The sequence below is a fragment of the Diceros bicornis genome, chromosome 18 (assembly GCF_020826845.1).
Source record: "Diceros bicornis minor isolate mBicDic1 chromosome 18, mDicBic1.mat.cur, whole genome shotgun sequence".
Lineage (NCBI taxonomy): Eukaryota > Metazoa > Chordata > Mammalia > Perissodactyla > Rhinocerotidae > Diceros > Diceros bicornis.
In genome coordinates, this window is record NC_080757.1 from 62,209,645 (window position 1) to 62,224,655 (window position 15,011).

Here is a 15,011-nt window from a genome sequence, read left to right on the forward strand (position 1 = left end):
CAATGGTTTTGATACATTATGTTGTTTTTAAAAAACATTGTAGAATATATGTAACAAAAATTTTCCATATTGCCTATTTTTGTCTACAATCCAGTGGTAGTAACTACATTTACAATGTTGTACAACCATTATCATTATCTATTTTCAAAACTTCATCATCCCAAACAGAAACTCTGTTCCGATTAAATACTAACCTCCCATTCCCTTCCCCTAGTCCCTGGTAACCACTAATCTATCTGCCTCTATGAATTTGCTGGCTCTTGGGACCTCATGTAAGGGGAGTTGTACAAGATTTGTCCTTTTGTGTCTGACTTATTTCACTTAGCGTGATATCTTCAAGATTAATTCGTGTAGCATGTGTCAGAACTTCATTCCTTTTTATGGCTGAATAATAATTTTTTGTATAGAGAGTCCACATTTTTTTATCTGTCATCTGTCAGTGGGTACTTGGGTTATTTACATCTTTTGACTGTTGTGCATAATGCTGCTATGAACAGTGGTGTACACATATCTGAGTCCTCATTTTCATTTCTCTTAGGTGTATACCTAAGAGTGGAATTGCTGGGTCATATGGTAATTCCGTATTTAACTTTTTGAGGGTTTATCACTTTTTGTATGTAAATTAGAAACTTAAGCTCTTAAGTTGGGTCATATGTGAATGCAGAAAGGTAGTACAGTTAAAAAATTAGCGAGACTGGTTTTTTGTTACACAGATTTAGGACTCCATTGTGCTTTTAAAGAAACGAAGGGCCTACTGGTTCCTGTGGCTTGTGTGTTGCCTGTGACCTTTGGAGGAATTGTATCAGGAGGGTGGAGTTTGCAAAGGGGTCAGTCTTCACGCTGCAGCTGCACACAGTTCCGCAGCGAAAATCCACAGGCAGCAATGGTCTCTGCCTTCCCCGTGAGCTTGGAGGTGAGCGTCTTCTTGGTGGCGAGGTGGCTCACAGCCTGCACTGTTGCCGTCGTTAACTGTCTCTAATTCCTCTTCTTGTCCCTTGAGATGATGCCTAATGCTTTTGGGTGAGCTATAAAACATACTGTTCTCAGAATCTTTGGGCCCTTGACATGAAAGGTCTGTGTTCTTGCATGTGTAAAGCACGAGATGAGAGCTTGTCTGTAGAGTGCGAGGCCTCAGGTCCTGAGCCTGGAGCACGGCCTCTGATGTATGGTTCTGCTTTCTGCAGGGTGTAGACTTGCGGAAGGTAGAGGTATCCTATTTTTGTTCTTTGTCAAAACATATTGGTGTATAGAGATAGAAGAACCCAGGAGTGCTAGTGAAGGCTGCACGCGTGTTCATTGGTTTTGCGTTGTAACAGCGTATCTTTTGGGTTAATGGCATGTGGTTGTCAGAAGGCACACCTTGGATGGGGTCCCAGGGCCTCACGTGGCCACCTTGGTGCTTTAGAGGCACTTGGTAACAGCAGCCTCCTGTACACCTTAAAGGAATTGTGACAAATTCTGCATCCCTTTTATGAGTTGATATCAGTGGTTTTATATAAATTTAACCTGTTGCAAAGCATATTATTTGCTGTCCTGAATAATGTCATTTTAAAATAAAACTTGTGCGTCACTCTTTTAAATATAGAGTCCAGTGGAATCCAGGTATCATAATCATTTGAAATTCTTCATCCTCCATTTAAAAATGCATGGGGCTGGCCCCGTGGCATAGTGGTTAAGTGCGTGCGCTCTGCTGCGGCGGCCTGGGGTTCGCATCCCGGGCGCACACTGATGCACTGCTTGTCAAGCTGTGCTGTGGTGGTGTCCCATATAAAGTGGAGGAAGATGGGCATGGATGTTAGCCCAGGGCCAGTCTTCCTCAGCAAAAAGAGGAGGATTGGTGACAGATGTTAACTCAGGGCTAATCATCCTCACAAAAAATAAATAAAAAACGCTTAGACGAGTTCTTTATAGGAATTTTATCCTTCCTCTCCTTGAACCCATATTTCCATTTACTTTTCCCAGAGAATTTTTTCCTAATGTAATGTGTTTCTGTGCTTAAGGATCTTTTATTGATCTCCCTATCATGTCTCTTCAACAAGAGGCTGTCTATGAGTGGAAACTTGGTTACATTTTGTACGGCTATAAGGTGCTGTGTATTTAACGTTTTTTCCAGGTTGAGTTTTTAAAGAATTAATTCTTAGTACAAAGTTGATCAAAACAGCAGAAAATAATATCTTACTGAAATACAGCTGTTAACAAGATGGATTTTTAGTTCAGGCTATCTGTTGGTGGGTAGTGCTTGTATCTAGAATGAGGCAAGGCTCCACGTCCATTTTTTATTAAAAAATTTTTATTTAGACATTTTATTTTCAGCTCTAAGTGCTGAGAGGTCTTGTTACGTGTAGATACAGCTGGGAGCAGCAGGCCTGCTGCTCTGGCTGCCTTGGTTCTTTGAGCGCTGTTGGATGGCTCTGTGAGGACCCTCTCCGTTCTAGTGAAAGTGACGAGGTGAGCACTAGCTGGCTTGCAGGGGGATTTCTCATCTGGTCTCTAGAGTGATCCATCCTCAGCACCACATCACTGTGGCCAGTGGCCCCTGGGTGACACTCCGGGCAGCGTGTTGGGTGAGAGATGCCCTCAGAAAGTGGGAGGAGGGGCTGCTGTGAAAGGGAACGTGGAGAGGGGGCTGGGGACACCTGGCAGCTGTTTCCCAGGCAGCGGTTTTAGGATTGGAGGCCCTGCAGGCTGGCTTTCCAAAAATGCCCTGAGGCCTGAGACCTGGGATGTCCTTGAGTCGCCCCAGGGTGACTGCACTAGTTCAGAGCACAGCACATATAGGTACACTCCCACACTCACACTTTACACACATGCACATGCTCACGTGTGCACACACACACAGACACACTCTTTCTCAGTTTGTTTTAATTGCTGCCTCAACGCTGTTTTCTTTGGCATTGAGTTTATTGTGGCAAAATACTCTGAAGTATAACAGAGTTTATATCTGTCTCATTTTATGTATTTTTAAAGTTCACTTATGAGTTTATTGGAAAATTAGCAATATATACATCATTTTAGGAAGTGGAAAATGAGGCTGAGTCAGAAAATTCACTGTAACGTTATAAGGAAATGAAATACATTGATAATAGCTTCACCAGTGATACATTTTCCCTAATGGAAATAAATTATGTGTATAAATAGCCTCTTGATGTTTATGTATTGTTCAGTCATAACAAATCACAATGTTTTTACTCACAGCACTTTAATGCTAGTGCTGAAAATGTTTTTTCTTGGCATTTTTTTTTAGTAATTGTTACTTCAAAACACACAGATTTAATAGAAAAACAGTTAAAACAATTTGTTCTAGTGCTAAGATATTTATAAGAAAAGTATTTTTAAAAGATTTCCTATAAGATGGCTTATTTCCTATAAGATACCTTATTAAAAGGTAACTAAAAGTTACCTTTTAGTCCTGCACATTTCATTTGGCATTTTACAAAAACGAAAGCCAGTGTTTAACTCATCAGTCTTGGAGTATGTCATTCAAATATTTTTACAACCAAAAGTAGAAGCACCTTTTAACATTCATGATTAATAATATTTATAATAACTGAATTGCAGCTTTTGATTTTTAGAAGGAAAAAGAAGCCGCATTGTAAAAATTCACCAGATGAGAAGGTGAAGCTGCCTTTGAGGACTTGCTTCTGTCGCGAGTCCCGAGCAGCTCAGAAGGCGTGTTCTTGGGAGAGCCAGGCACTTAAGACACCCGTGTTCTTTTCCGCAGGGTGAACACTCGGGCCGTGTCACTCGGCTTCATCTTCTTAGTGCCTTGCTGGGACTTCCCTGCGTCCCTTGGGCTTGTCCTCTTTTGCCCTTTGGGCCGGAGGTCACACTGAGCCGTGTAGCTTTTTATGGCACTGAGGGTGGGCGAATCTTGTTGGCAGGCAGACTCCTGGGCCACAGGCTTCCCATCGCCTACCTGGACCTTCTCCGGGCTGTAGGCTGCCAGCTGGCAGAGGGCCACAGCCGCTGTCTGCTTCTGCTCGTCACCGCTGTCGGCTGCTCGCACATCCTGGGCCTTCCCTGTGGGGCTCATCGATGGAGCCTCATCAGAGTTGAGGCCGTTTTGGTTTGTCTCAGTGTGGTCTGGCCCATCTCCAGAACTTTCTGTCTTAGTCTCTTGAGCGGCAGCAGCAGCTTCTGTGTCTCGTGGTGGACTGTGAAAGGAAGGCCTTGGGGTCAGGGCATTGCAGGGGTCCTTCACCGAGAGGTTCAGAGGCACATCTTGCAGATCTGGGAAGTCTCTGTACACAGGGTCGTGAGCGGCTGACAGTCGCGTCTCTGGTTTCTTGGAGAGGTTTAGCGGGGTGATCCTGGAGCTGTCCTCTGGGCTGGAAGGCGCGGCCTCCTTGCCGTGAGAGGCGCTTCCTGTCTGAGCTGGAGGGTCGGTGTTCACAGCATCGAGCCTGGAAGAGGCAAAGAGAAGCTTAATAGGAACCTTGCTTAGAAGAGCTACCATGTGAGGCATTGTGAGCAAGTATAAGCTCAGCTAGTTGAGCACAACCAGAGACATTACTTGGAGGTTTTGAAAATGAAACTTTCTTACCTTTCTGGAGACTCGTCTCTGTCTTCTGCAGCCTGGGAATGTGGGTGCTCCGTGTTTTTTTTGATGGGCCTGAAGGCTGTGAGGCTCTGTTCAGGTTGATGGAGCCTGCCCAGGGCGCTTGAGGCCAGCTGGTCCGAGAGGCCACACAGCCCAGTACATGGCTGGCTTGTCTGCGTGAAGTTGGTGGGACTCGGCCTTCCTGGGGAGCCTGTGGCTGCGCTCCCCGCACGCGGGCTCATTTTGGTCCCTTCTGTGTCCCTCTGCCCATCTTTGGAAGGGTCTTTAGCCTCAGGAGTTGGACTCTCTTTCTCAAACTCTGTATGTGTTTTGTGGGAGTTGGAAGGGTTTAACTTGGATGGACTCGACGCCGGGTAGACCAGAGCAGCTTCTTCCAATAGGTGAGAGCTTTGGTCTTGTGAAATACCAGTGATGGGTGGGAGTCTGAGACCATAGGAGGAGAACGCAGACTCTGGTCTGTAAAATCCATAAGAAATCGGCAGACTGGAGTGATGCTGCTGGAAAAATCTGTAATGATCATACGTCGATGGAGTTGGGCTCAAATGCTTAGGGATTGGCCCGGGGTGAGGCAGGAAACGCCGTTGGTCTTGGGCCCCATAGACTGCGAGCAGGGCAGCGTCGCACTCAGGCGAGTTCCCGGCCAGCAGGTAGGGTGAGTAGACGGTGGCCAGTCCGTGCTCTGTGTAAAAGTGAGGCGGGTACTCCGGGATTGTGGGGTGCACGTAAGGGGAAATGGCACCAAACCCCTTTGTAGGGGGGATTTTATGTGGAAACTCAGGCGGGAGGAAAGGTGAGCCAGCTTTCCATGGGTAGCCAGGAGCGTGGAATGCAGACTTAGTGTGGAAGGAGGTGGCCTTGGCGCTGGGCGTGGGCAGTGGCAGCACTGCAGGAGCCTCAACATGCTCTGGGCCTTTCAGTCTCTGCTCTCCAACTGGAACAAATGCCGAAGGCCGAACAACGCCTTCCAGGGCGGCTTGGGTGCCCATGGTGGCTTCTGGAGCTGGACTCAGGGGCGCTGCTTCCTTGAGGAGAGCAGGCTTTTGTCCTGGGCACTTGTGGGGCCCACACGCGTGCAGGTCCAGATTTTCCTTGACATCGTCCTTGGCAAGGCCGTGTTGAAGCTTCGTGTCCAAGTGTGAGAGCCTGTTTGTGATGGACTTGGAGGAGGCGGGCTTCGCTGTGGGGTCTGGCTGACTGGTTTGCTTAGAGTCTAAAGAGCTGGATTTGGGGCACTTGGGAACGCGATCTTGCTCTGATACTAAAGTAATGGAGTTTTTACAGAGACCGTACTTCATGTGATTAAAGAGATGTGACTTTTCATTGCAAGTAAAGGGACATTGGAAACACTTATACTTGAAGGGTTTTCCCGGAGGCCTTGGGATATAATGCGGCTTTTTTGGTTTCCGCTCTTTGAGAAGACTCATTTTCCTTTTTATGGGCCTGGCTCAGGTCTTAGCGGGCTGGTCACTGCTGGCTGCTGTTTACCTCAGACTTGGTGGTTGAGAAGTCGTGTCACCACTTTTCCTTTGCTTTTCTTTCTGAGCAGTTTTGTTTGAAGCCAGCTCCACTTGCTGCCAGTCTGACGAGGAAAGTCTCGCTTGTGTGGGGACAGGATCTGCAATGGAGGAACAGAGCCTTAGTCAGGGTCTTGGCTTAATGGGCTAAGGAAGGACTAGCCTGTCCTCACACAGACCCCTGAGGAACTGAGGCTGCAGAAGGGGTAACCACTCTCATTGGTGCAGGTATGAGGTGAGCATCAACTGCCCCTGGCTCGTAACCCAGCTGCCAACTCCCTGGGAGGTTTCTGTTTTCTCAAGTCTGACCTGAAAGAATTACCTTGGGGCCAAGAGGAGTGTGGAGTGTTTAGTGTCAATTCTGAGAATTCCTGTAATTCTCTGAGTTTTGGGAACCTTTGTCCTGTGATCTGAGGCCGCAGATGCCAGGAAGGTTGTGGCTCAAGGAGCTTGAGTGACCGCCAGGACCCGCGCTCCCATCTGTGTCCACAGAGTTTCTGGACTGGGTCCTGTCACAGCGTGCCGGTCTATGACAGGAGGCCCACGTTTGTGCGTGTGCGCCACGCATTCACACTTATGTTCACTCAGAACCCTGAGGGTCTCCACTCCTGGCCTCCCAGGCTTACAGGAGGTCTCAGCCCGGGTTTCCTTCCAAGGCTGCTCTGCACACCCTGGGGCTCTCCCTCTGCGTCATGACCGAAGCTGAGAACACAGACCTAAGATCTGGGATCTCGCGTGGCTTAGGCGCAGCTGTCTGTCCTGGACCAGCCCTTGGAGTGACTGTCTAGAGAAAGCCTGTGGGTGGAGAAGTCTGGAGGGGAGGGGTGAGGAATAAGGCCCGCACTGTAATTTGCATAAAAAAGGTAAAAAGGAAAAGGTCTTTAGCTTCTAAATATTTTCAGATGGCTTAAAAATGAAGTTAAAAGGAAATGATTGAACAAAACTGTTTCCAGTTGCAGTTCTGCTTTCTAGAATGAGCAGAGATGGTCAGTCGTGAGTCCTGTGAGATTTCATCTATAAAGCGTCACCTTCTGGACACTGGGTGGCTAAAACATTCATCTGGAAAGCAGCCTTTTAAAAATAGAGAAATACGTATGGGAACTCTAAGAGACTCGTTTTCACAGAGTAACGTAGTGATGTAGTGAAAGAAACCTCTCTCCCTGCGCCCCACATGGGGATGAGGGAATGGGGAGTTTGCAGGAGGCGGCGTGAAAGCGGGGGGAGTGGAGTTTTAACTTTGACTTGGATATCTTAAATTCTAAGAAAGCTATCTGATTTTATTCTCAGCAAACTGGTCTCTCTACTCATTTATTCATATTTCTTAAAAACACAACCCTCCTCCCCCCTCCAAACTGCCCCTGTTAATCATCTGTTTTATCATCTCGTTCTTTCAGAGACATGTTTATTCACTAGTAGTTGGTTTGGGTGGAAAGGAGGGCTCTGCTGATGCCTGCGGCCTTTTGCTGTGAGCAGCGGTCTCGAGGCACGTATTTTGGATGAGAAATGAGATTTTTGGCTGCCCCGTAAGCAGGGAGAGGGGGTCACTGGCCCCACTTTGGGGTGCTCATTGGCAGGGTGTTGGGTAGTCAGAGCCAGGCTCATGGACCTGGTGCCTGGGCTCTGTGCCTTCCAGCTGGCCCAGCCCTCTCCTCTCCCACCGTGTGCGGCCGCAGGAGCTACAAGGCAGTGTCAGAGCCGAGCAAATGAAACATGTAATCATAGCTTTGTGTCTTTCTAATTTCCCCTCTTATTAAAGAAGAAAATGTGAAATAATTCTTTATGAATTCAGTCCATACCTTGAGGGGCAGATGTGCTCTGGGCTATAAGAGCACGATTTCCTTGCCTCCCGTCAGGAAGTGATTCCAGCCAACGCCGGGCCAGCTAGATAAGTCAGCGGGGCCTGTGCTGGCACGTCTCATTGTGCTCCCTGGTTCTGAAGGCGTGAGAACCTCTGCAAGTCAGGTTCCCATGATTGTATAGGATATGTTATGGCAGAGGTCTGAAAACTGATGATTTCATCAGGAGCTGGAAGCACCATGATCAAAATGATGACAGTTGCAAAACGTTTATCAGGTGTGAGCCCGGAGCCCTAGCGAAGCCAGGAGCGGACGCAGGCACACTACCTCAAACGTCTGAAACGCGAGCTCAGATGAACAGAAACTTCCCTTGGGATTTGGGAGAATGATGATGTTAGTTTTAGAAGCAGTATTATTTAATATTGCTGATACTTTTAGACAAAAATATAAATAAACCCATGTTGACTAAGTTTTCTCAAAGGTTTATAGGAGGCGAATTATATGTAAGTTATCACAGTATTACCCAAAAGAATGATTTGGACGGCCGGCCCTGTGGCTTAGCGGTTAGGTGCGCGCGCTCCACTGCTGGCGGCCCAGGTTCGGATCCCGCGCGCACCGATGCGCTGCTTCTCCGGCCATGCTGAGGCCGTGTCCCACATACAGCAACTAGAAGGATGTGCAGCTGTGACATACAACTATCTACTGGGGCTTTGGGGGAAAAAATAAATAAATAAATAAAATTAAAAAAAAAAGAAAGCAAAATATTAAAAAAAAATGATTTGGAAAATAACTACTTTTATGTTAATATGTACTTTTTTAAATCAAGTGATGTTGTACCTAAAGTTTTGGTCTGAACTGTTTGTTTTTTGGTCAGTTAGCTTACGAGGACAGTAAACAGGCTTTCAGGGGTGCCTTCCTTGGTGCCGGCATTATAGGGGCTGAGAGTGTTCCGGGGTTTGATTTTTGGCAGGGAAACCTGTGATGGAGTCACAGTAGTTTCAGTAACTTTGGGTAAACTGACCTGTCAGGGTTGCACAATTCATCACTAATTAGAACAAGGGAGCACAGCTGCTTCAGATGCTGATGGAGATGGGCAGATGTAGCTCACTCAGCTATAAAAACGCAGTAATGCCAAAGGAATAAGTGGGATAAAATTGAGGCTTTTGTAAACTCTCGATAGGACAGCCTATAGAGTGAAGATGTCAGTCTGCGAGTTCTGCTCCTGCCCTAGTGAGCTTTACAAGGATGAAGGAACTACAACTGACCGCCTGGCACCTCGTCAGTCTTGCTGTCTGTGGGGACAGGTTTGTGACAGTCTCTGCCTGGTCAGTTTATACCTGCTGGGCTTGGTGCTCACTGGCAGCTGCTCGTGTTAAATATTCCAAAAAAGGGTATTGTTGCCAAAACAATCTGATCCAGAACTCTCAGTGTTTGTAATAAGTTTGGATTTGCATCCAGAGGTGAAGTTTTTCCTAAAGGTGGTGAGAGAGGTGTCGCACGCGTCCTTCCCGGGAAGGCCCGTTTCTGTCTTAGTACTGTCTGGAGAGCTGTGCGTGCAGCGAGGTGTTAATAAGGCAGGACCCCTTCGGTTTGGCTTTCAGTGGAGAACTGCAGTGTTAGCATGTTTTAAAGTTCAGACGTGAACTTAACCCTAAAGGAGGTTTATGTGACACGATGTGTTACCCTGCTTTCACTTCCCACTTGATCTGGGAAGGGCTGGGAGCCCTGCGTCTCACGTGCCTTCCCGCCAGGGGCATTGAAGTATGGGGAGCAGGGTCTGCTCTTTGCCTGCCTCTGAGGGCAGCTGGTTAACTGGGCCTTTCCCTCCACTGCACTCCCTCTGCGCCAGGGGGAGTCCGCCAGCTCGCACCGCGTTCTCCCTCTCAGAATCAGTGTACACTAAGCAGCCAGTGTATACAGCGTCCACACTGAGGGGCGAAGGATGCCATGCAGTGGCTTTAAGGCACGCACAGGGCCCCGGGTGAGCTTTCACAGAGGGCTTCCTGCTTTACTTAAAGGTGTCCCTTTTGTTGCTTTTCAAGCATTTTAAACACCTGCTTGTATTCAGCTGATTTACTTTTTTGCCTGTGGCAAGTGCCATGAGCTGGAGCTGTCTCTGGCTGCTGCATTTCTCCTGGTGCAAGGCTTCGGCTCACAACACCCGGCGGGCGCTGGCATAACTGCCCACACAGGCTTTGAACAGCTTGTGGTTTCGGTCAGCCACAGGGCTTTGTGTGCTTGCTTTTGAAGCACTAAATTGCCAGTGCCCTGTCTCTCGATAGGTTCTTAAGTGTGGACAATTAATGTTGTTGCCAGTTGTTAGGATAATCGTGAGAGGCTGGCATATTCAAAAAGTTTCTAAGGAGTTTGAACTCTGAAAAGTAGACAGGACAAAGATATTTTTTGAGCTTTGATAGGACACAATAGAGGTAATTATAGCTTAACTTTATAGGACATTGCTATGACGGGCTGAGTAACTATGCTTGTCATGCGTATTAACCTGTGAACTGAAGTAATGCTGTAATATTCCTTTTGGTGGTGTCCAGCTGTCTGGCAAAGAGCCTCATCAGGTAGAACGTTTTGAAGGGCATGCTATAATTACAATATTGTGATGTGGCGTTATTGCATAACTCAAGGACACACCATTGTCGCCTACCCACTGGGGTGTCGCAAGAACAAGATTTGTGAGTTTTACTCCAATTGAGCTTTTCCAGTGATTAACCACCACTCCCTCCCAGACTTTCGGTTCTTTAAAATGAAAGATAAACTTCAGGACAACCATGACCTAGGGAAAAAGACAGTTTTCTGGAATATAATTTGGAAGAATGGACCTAGAAAAACAACAGAGGCTCTTTCTAGTTTCAGCCGGAGACCCTGAGTTACAGACATAAGCCCTGGACAATGAACGACACAGCTCTCAACGCGGCGCAGCGTGTCAGCCGAGCCACAGATCCCAAAACGCCTCCCTTGTTTATCCTTAAAAACCAGTGTAAAGCATCGGAAGGACTTTGTTACTGCAGCGTAAAAATTAGGATGACAAATGTAGACAGAATTTGCTTAAATGAAGTCTGACTTTGGTCAGTCTTAGCCAATAATTTATTCAATAATTGTTCTCATACAGGTTTATGAGAAACTTTCTATGGGGAAAAACCCCTTTTTGTATATATAAGGATCCTCTTTGGTTAAGGTTTTTTTTTTTGTAAGCTTATGTCAAAATAGTACTTATTTTTTAACTTTCGAAGGTTTTAAAATTAAAGCAACTATAAATTAAAATCAGCAACTATCTAATCACATATGTATGTGTATGATCCTTTTATGTTGAAATTTATTGTAGTTTATTTTTAAGGTGAGGAAGAGATAAGCAATAATATAAATTTGAGTTTTAGTTTAAATTTTATGAATTTTATGGTAGAAATGAGAGCTTAATTTCCAAATAAACTTGTTTATACTTTTAGAATAAGGTGTAAGCCTTGTTAAAAGTTTTGTAATAATGGTCTCCACTCTAGCGATGCACCTGCTGGGTCCTGAGGTAATCCTCAGAACAGATCTAGGCAGATCAGACACCAGGCAAGTGATCCACTGAGCCAGAGAGTTTTAGATACAGCTGAGAGTAGTTTTCAAGGAAAACTTGAATTTGAGAAGAAATCGTAGGTACTTACCAGAGGCGGGCAGTGTGGGAGCCGTGCGGTTGCGGAGCCGTGGCGGTCGCTGCCCGTGCCCAGGGAGCAGGACCTGTTCTCACGCTCGCTCCTCGCTGAAACTGGAGCCGGCTGTTCCAGTGGGCGGGATTTAAGTGTAGGAGTCAAGCCCTCAGGGCACAGAGATGCACCTGATATTCCTCCTGCCCGCAGCTACGATTCATGTGTTTGCACCCACCGAGCTGCTTCGGAGCAGCGTCACCGCCGGCCCGGCCAGCTGAGTGCCACTTCTGTGCCTCACGGAAGCTCCCGGCTTCAGTCTCGTGGGTGCCATTTTAGTGCTGCCCTGGCATTCTTGGGCTAGAGGGGTCGTGTTCCCGGTTAGAATGGAGAGTTCTAGGGTGGAGGTGACTCGGATAAAGGTTTGATATTGTAATAAAGACACCATGTGTGAGACATACCTGTAGACGCTCCAGCAGATGTGGGTGGCAGCAGGGAAGCACATCCTCCCCTGGCGGGGCTGACACTCATAGAGTCCTTGCCATGAAGGGCCTGGACGGGCCTCTCGCCCTTCACCTCATGCCTGGGAATTGGGGAATCCTTGTCCGTAGTCCTCCTTGAGAGCAGGGAGGGAGAGAGACAGGCTCAGCTGCCTCACCGCAGGGACCTGCTGTTGCACGCCTGAGACCAGTGCCGGGCTTGCTGCAGGGCGGGCGGGACCTGTGCTGCCGGCGGCAGTGGGCTCTGCTCACTCTGGCACTGTCCTTTTTTTCTTTTTTATAAATAACTGAGACACTTAATTTTTGAGGCAGTTTGTCCCTTCCTTGCTTCACCTGCCTGCTGTTCAACCTGTGGCTGTCTCCCTGCTGTCAGGGAGGCTGGCCTATGGTGTCAGTTTGGGGACAGGGAAAGGAGATGGTATCAGGTGGGCTCAGGCCCCTGTCATGTGTGGTGTGCCTGGCATGGTGGTGCGGGGTCAGGTTTGCCAGGACAGATGCTGGATTTTTTTCAGTTTAAGACTTAAGGCCCAGTGGCACAGTGGTTAAGTTTGCACGTTACGCTTCGGTGGCCTGGGGTTCGCCAATTTGGATCCTGGGCGCAGACCTACACACCACTCATCAAGCCATGCTGAAGTGGTGTCCCACATAGAGCAACTAGAAGGATGTGTAACTATGACATACAAGTATCTACTTTGGGGAGAAAAAAGGAAAAAAGGAGGAAGATTGGCAACAGATGTTAGCTCAGGGCCAATCTTCCTTAAAAAAAAAAAAGACTTAAGATTTTACCTGTCTTTACCTTCATATTGAATTCTTTTAAAAAAAGTTTTTAGTTAACTTTTGTCCAAATTAGACATCCATATAATTTAAAGAGTGAAAACAGTTCTGTAAATCTTGTCACAAAGAACAGTGGTTCCCTGCTGTTCCTCTTACTTATTGCTGGATAATAAGTTGCCCCAAAACTTAGCAGCTTGAAACAACTACTGTTTCGTTACGTCTCATGTTCTCATGAGGCGGGAGTTGGGTCAAGCTCAGCGGGCGGTTCCTGTGTCCTGTGGGCGTGAGTGGGCACTGGTGGTACTGAGCTGCAGGTATGCTGGTCTGGAGGGTCCAGGTGGCTTCACTCACCTGCCTTGTGTCCAGAGGAGACGGCTGGGCCCCCTCTTCCCTCTGTAGTCCCCTCCAGAGGCCTCTCCAGGAGGGTGGTCAGCCTTACCCAGCTCAGGACTCCTGAGAGAGCAAAGTGGAAGCTTCTAGTCCTCAGCATGGTGAGGCTGTCTGACCTCACTGGCCCGGACTCAAGGGGAGGCTGGGAGAGGGGCCTTTCCCACTCTCTCCGCCCAGGAGTGCCACTCGGACCTCTCCTCAGCTGAGTGTTTGGTATTTACCTCTGGTTTTGAGTGTCGTCTGTTGCCCTCCCTTTGTGGGAAGCGAGAGCTTGGCTCTTTGGCTCCTCCACCTCCACATCTACCTTCCCCCGTCCTACGCTCTCTCTACCTCTCTCCTGTGTCGGGAACCCTCCTCCTGGACCCACATCATCTTCTCTCTTGGGCTGATCCTTTATTTTGGTGTGGAGCACATCCCTTTTGTGGGCTCCTGAGAAAGTGTGGAGAGGCAAGTTTCTGGAGACCCTGACTGATGGAAAGTGTCTTCCACCTGGTTGGTAGTTTAGTGCAGAGCCGTAAGCTGGGCATCGTGGCCTGCAGAGCCATGAGGGGCCCCATGCGGCGAGCTTTTGGTGCTGCTGTGGAAAAGTTTGGTGCCATTCTGATTCCCGATTCTTTTCCCCCAACATTTAATATGAAAAATTTAAAACAGGAGTCGTAGGGCTCCAATCGTGATGGCTCCTGTACCCAAGGCCGGGCACCGCAGTGAGCCGGGTGCAGCTCTGCATTGTCACGGGTTCCGCCACCCTCTTGCCCCCACCCCCACCTCGTTTGCTGTGTTTCTGGGTCAGGCGCGGGTGTCACGGCGCTTCACCCCGGACCCTGCAGCAGGTGTGTCGCCAACTGGTCGTTTCCACTTCTTTTAAAGGTATGGTTGACGTTCAGTGAAGGGTGCAGATCTCGAGTGCTGTTTCATCAGTTCTGAGAAACACGTTCCCCTGGTGAGATGTGGCACATTGTGAGGGCCCCCGGACGGCAGTGGCACTGGCCATGGAGTTGCCCTCTTCTAGAGTCGTGTGTCAGCGAGACTCCTGATTCTACATGCGACTGTTTCTCCCTATGTGTTCTTTCCTTTTTGTTTTGCTGAAGACGATTCGCCCTGAGCTGACATCTGTGTCAGTCTTCCTCTATTTTGTACGTGGGACGCCACCTCAGCATGGCTGACGAGTGGTGTGGGCCCGCCCCCGGGATCCGAACCTGGTCTGCTGAAGCAGAGCGTGCTGAACTTAACCACTAGGCCACGGGGCCAGCCCTTGTGGGCTCTTTCCTTTACCCGTGGTTTTCTTAGGTTCCTCACCTCTCTCTGCCAGCCCTTCTGTGAAGCACTTCTTCCTGCTGTTACAGTTTTTGGTTTCTGAGAGTTCTTATTTGTTCTGAGTATCCCTTTCAGTGTCTTATTCTAAGGTGGTTGTTGCGATAGCTTCCCTTACTTCTCTGAGGATTTTAATGATTGTTTTTGGGCAAGTGGTGGGGTTCCCCCTGCATCGTCCCTGTGTCCTCCACAGAGCTTTTCTGTTTTCAGGCTGATACCTCCTCCACCTGCTGACCGTCTCAGAGAGCTGATGGTGTCTGCAGCAGGGCTGGGGGCTCCAGAGTCCACTTCCCCAGTGGCGTTCCCACTGCTCCTTCTTTTAGCCCCACCCCCACACATCTTGGGCCTTTCAGGGATCTGGTGGGCGGACCAGGGAGGGTCTGGTTTCCTCACTTGAGTTCAGACTTGGCGTCCGCTGGGCCAGCCTCCCAAGTGTCCTCCCATCCTTCTTGACCCTGTAGCTTGTGCCCTAAAGGAGAAGAGTCCTTTTCTGTTGTTAGTGGGATTCAGCCCACAGTTAAGTGTGT

At 48.2% G+C, this 15,011-nt stretch overlaps 2 protein-coding genes across 8 annotated transcripts in view; one reads left to right on the plus strand and one right to left on the minus strand.

Moving 5' to 3' along the window:
• Window positions 1-15,011, plus strand: part of TBCD (tubulin folding cofactor D) — a 203,592-nt gene that overhangs the window by 71,151 nt on the left and 117,430 nt on the right. The window lies entirely within an intron of this gene.
• ZNF750 (zinc finger protein 750) lies at window positions 3,396-6,210 on the minus strand. The gene is made up of 2 exons (XM_058561981.1): window positions 4,544-6,210; window positions 3,396-4,403 (listed from the first exon to the last, which is right to left on the minus strand). Exons 1-2 carry the CDS (start codon window positions 5,983-5,985, stop codon window positions 3,695-3,697), a joined length of 2,151 nt encoding a protein of 716 aa, XP_058417964.1. The 5' UTR covers window positions 5,986-6,210; the 3' UTR covers window positions 3,396-3,694.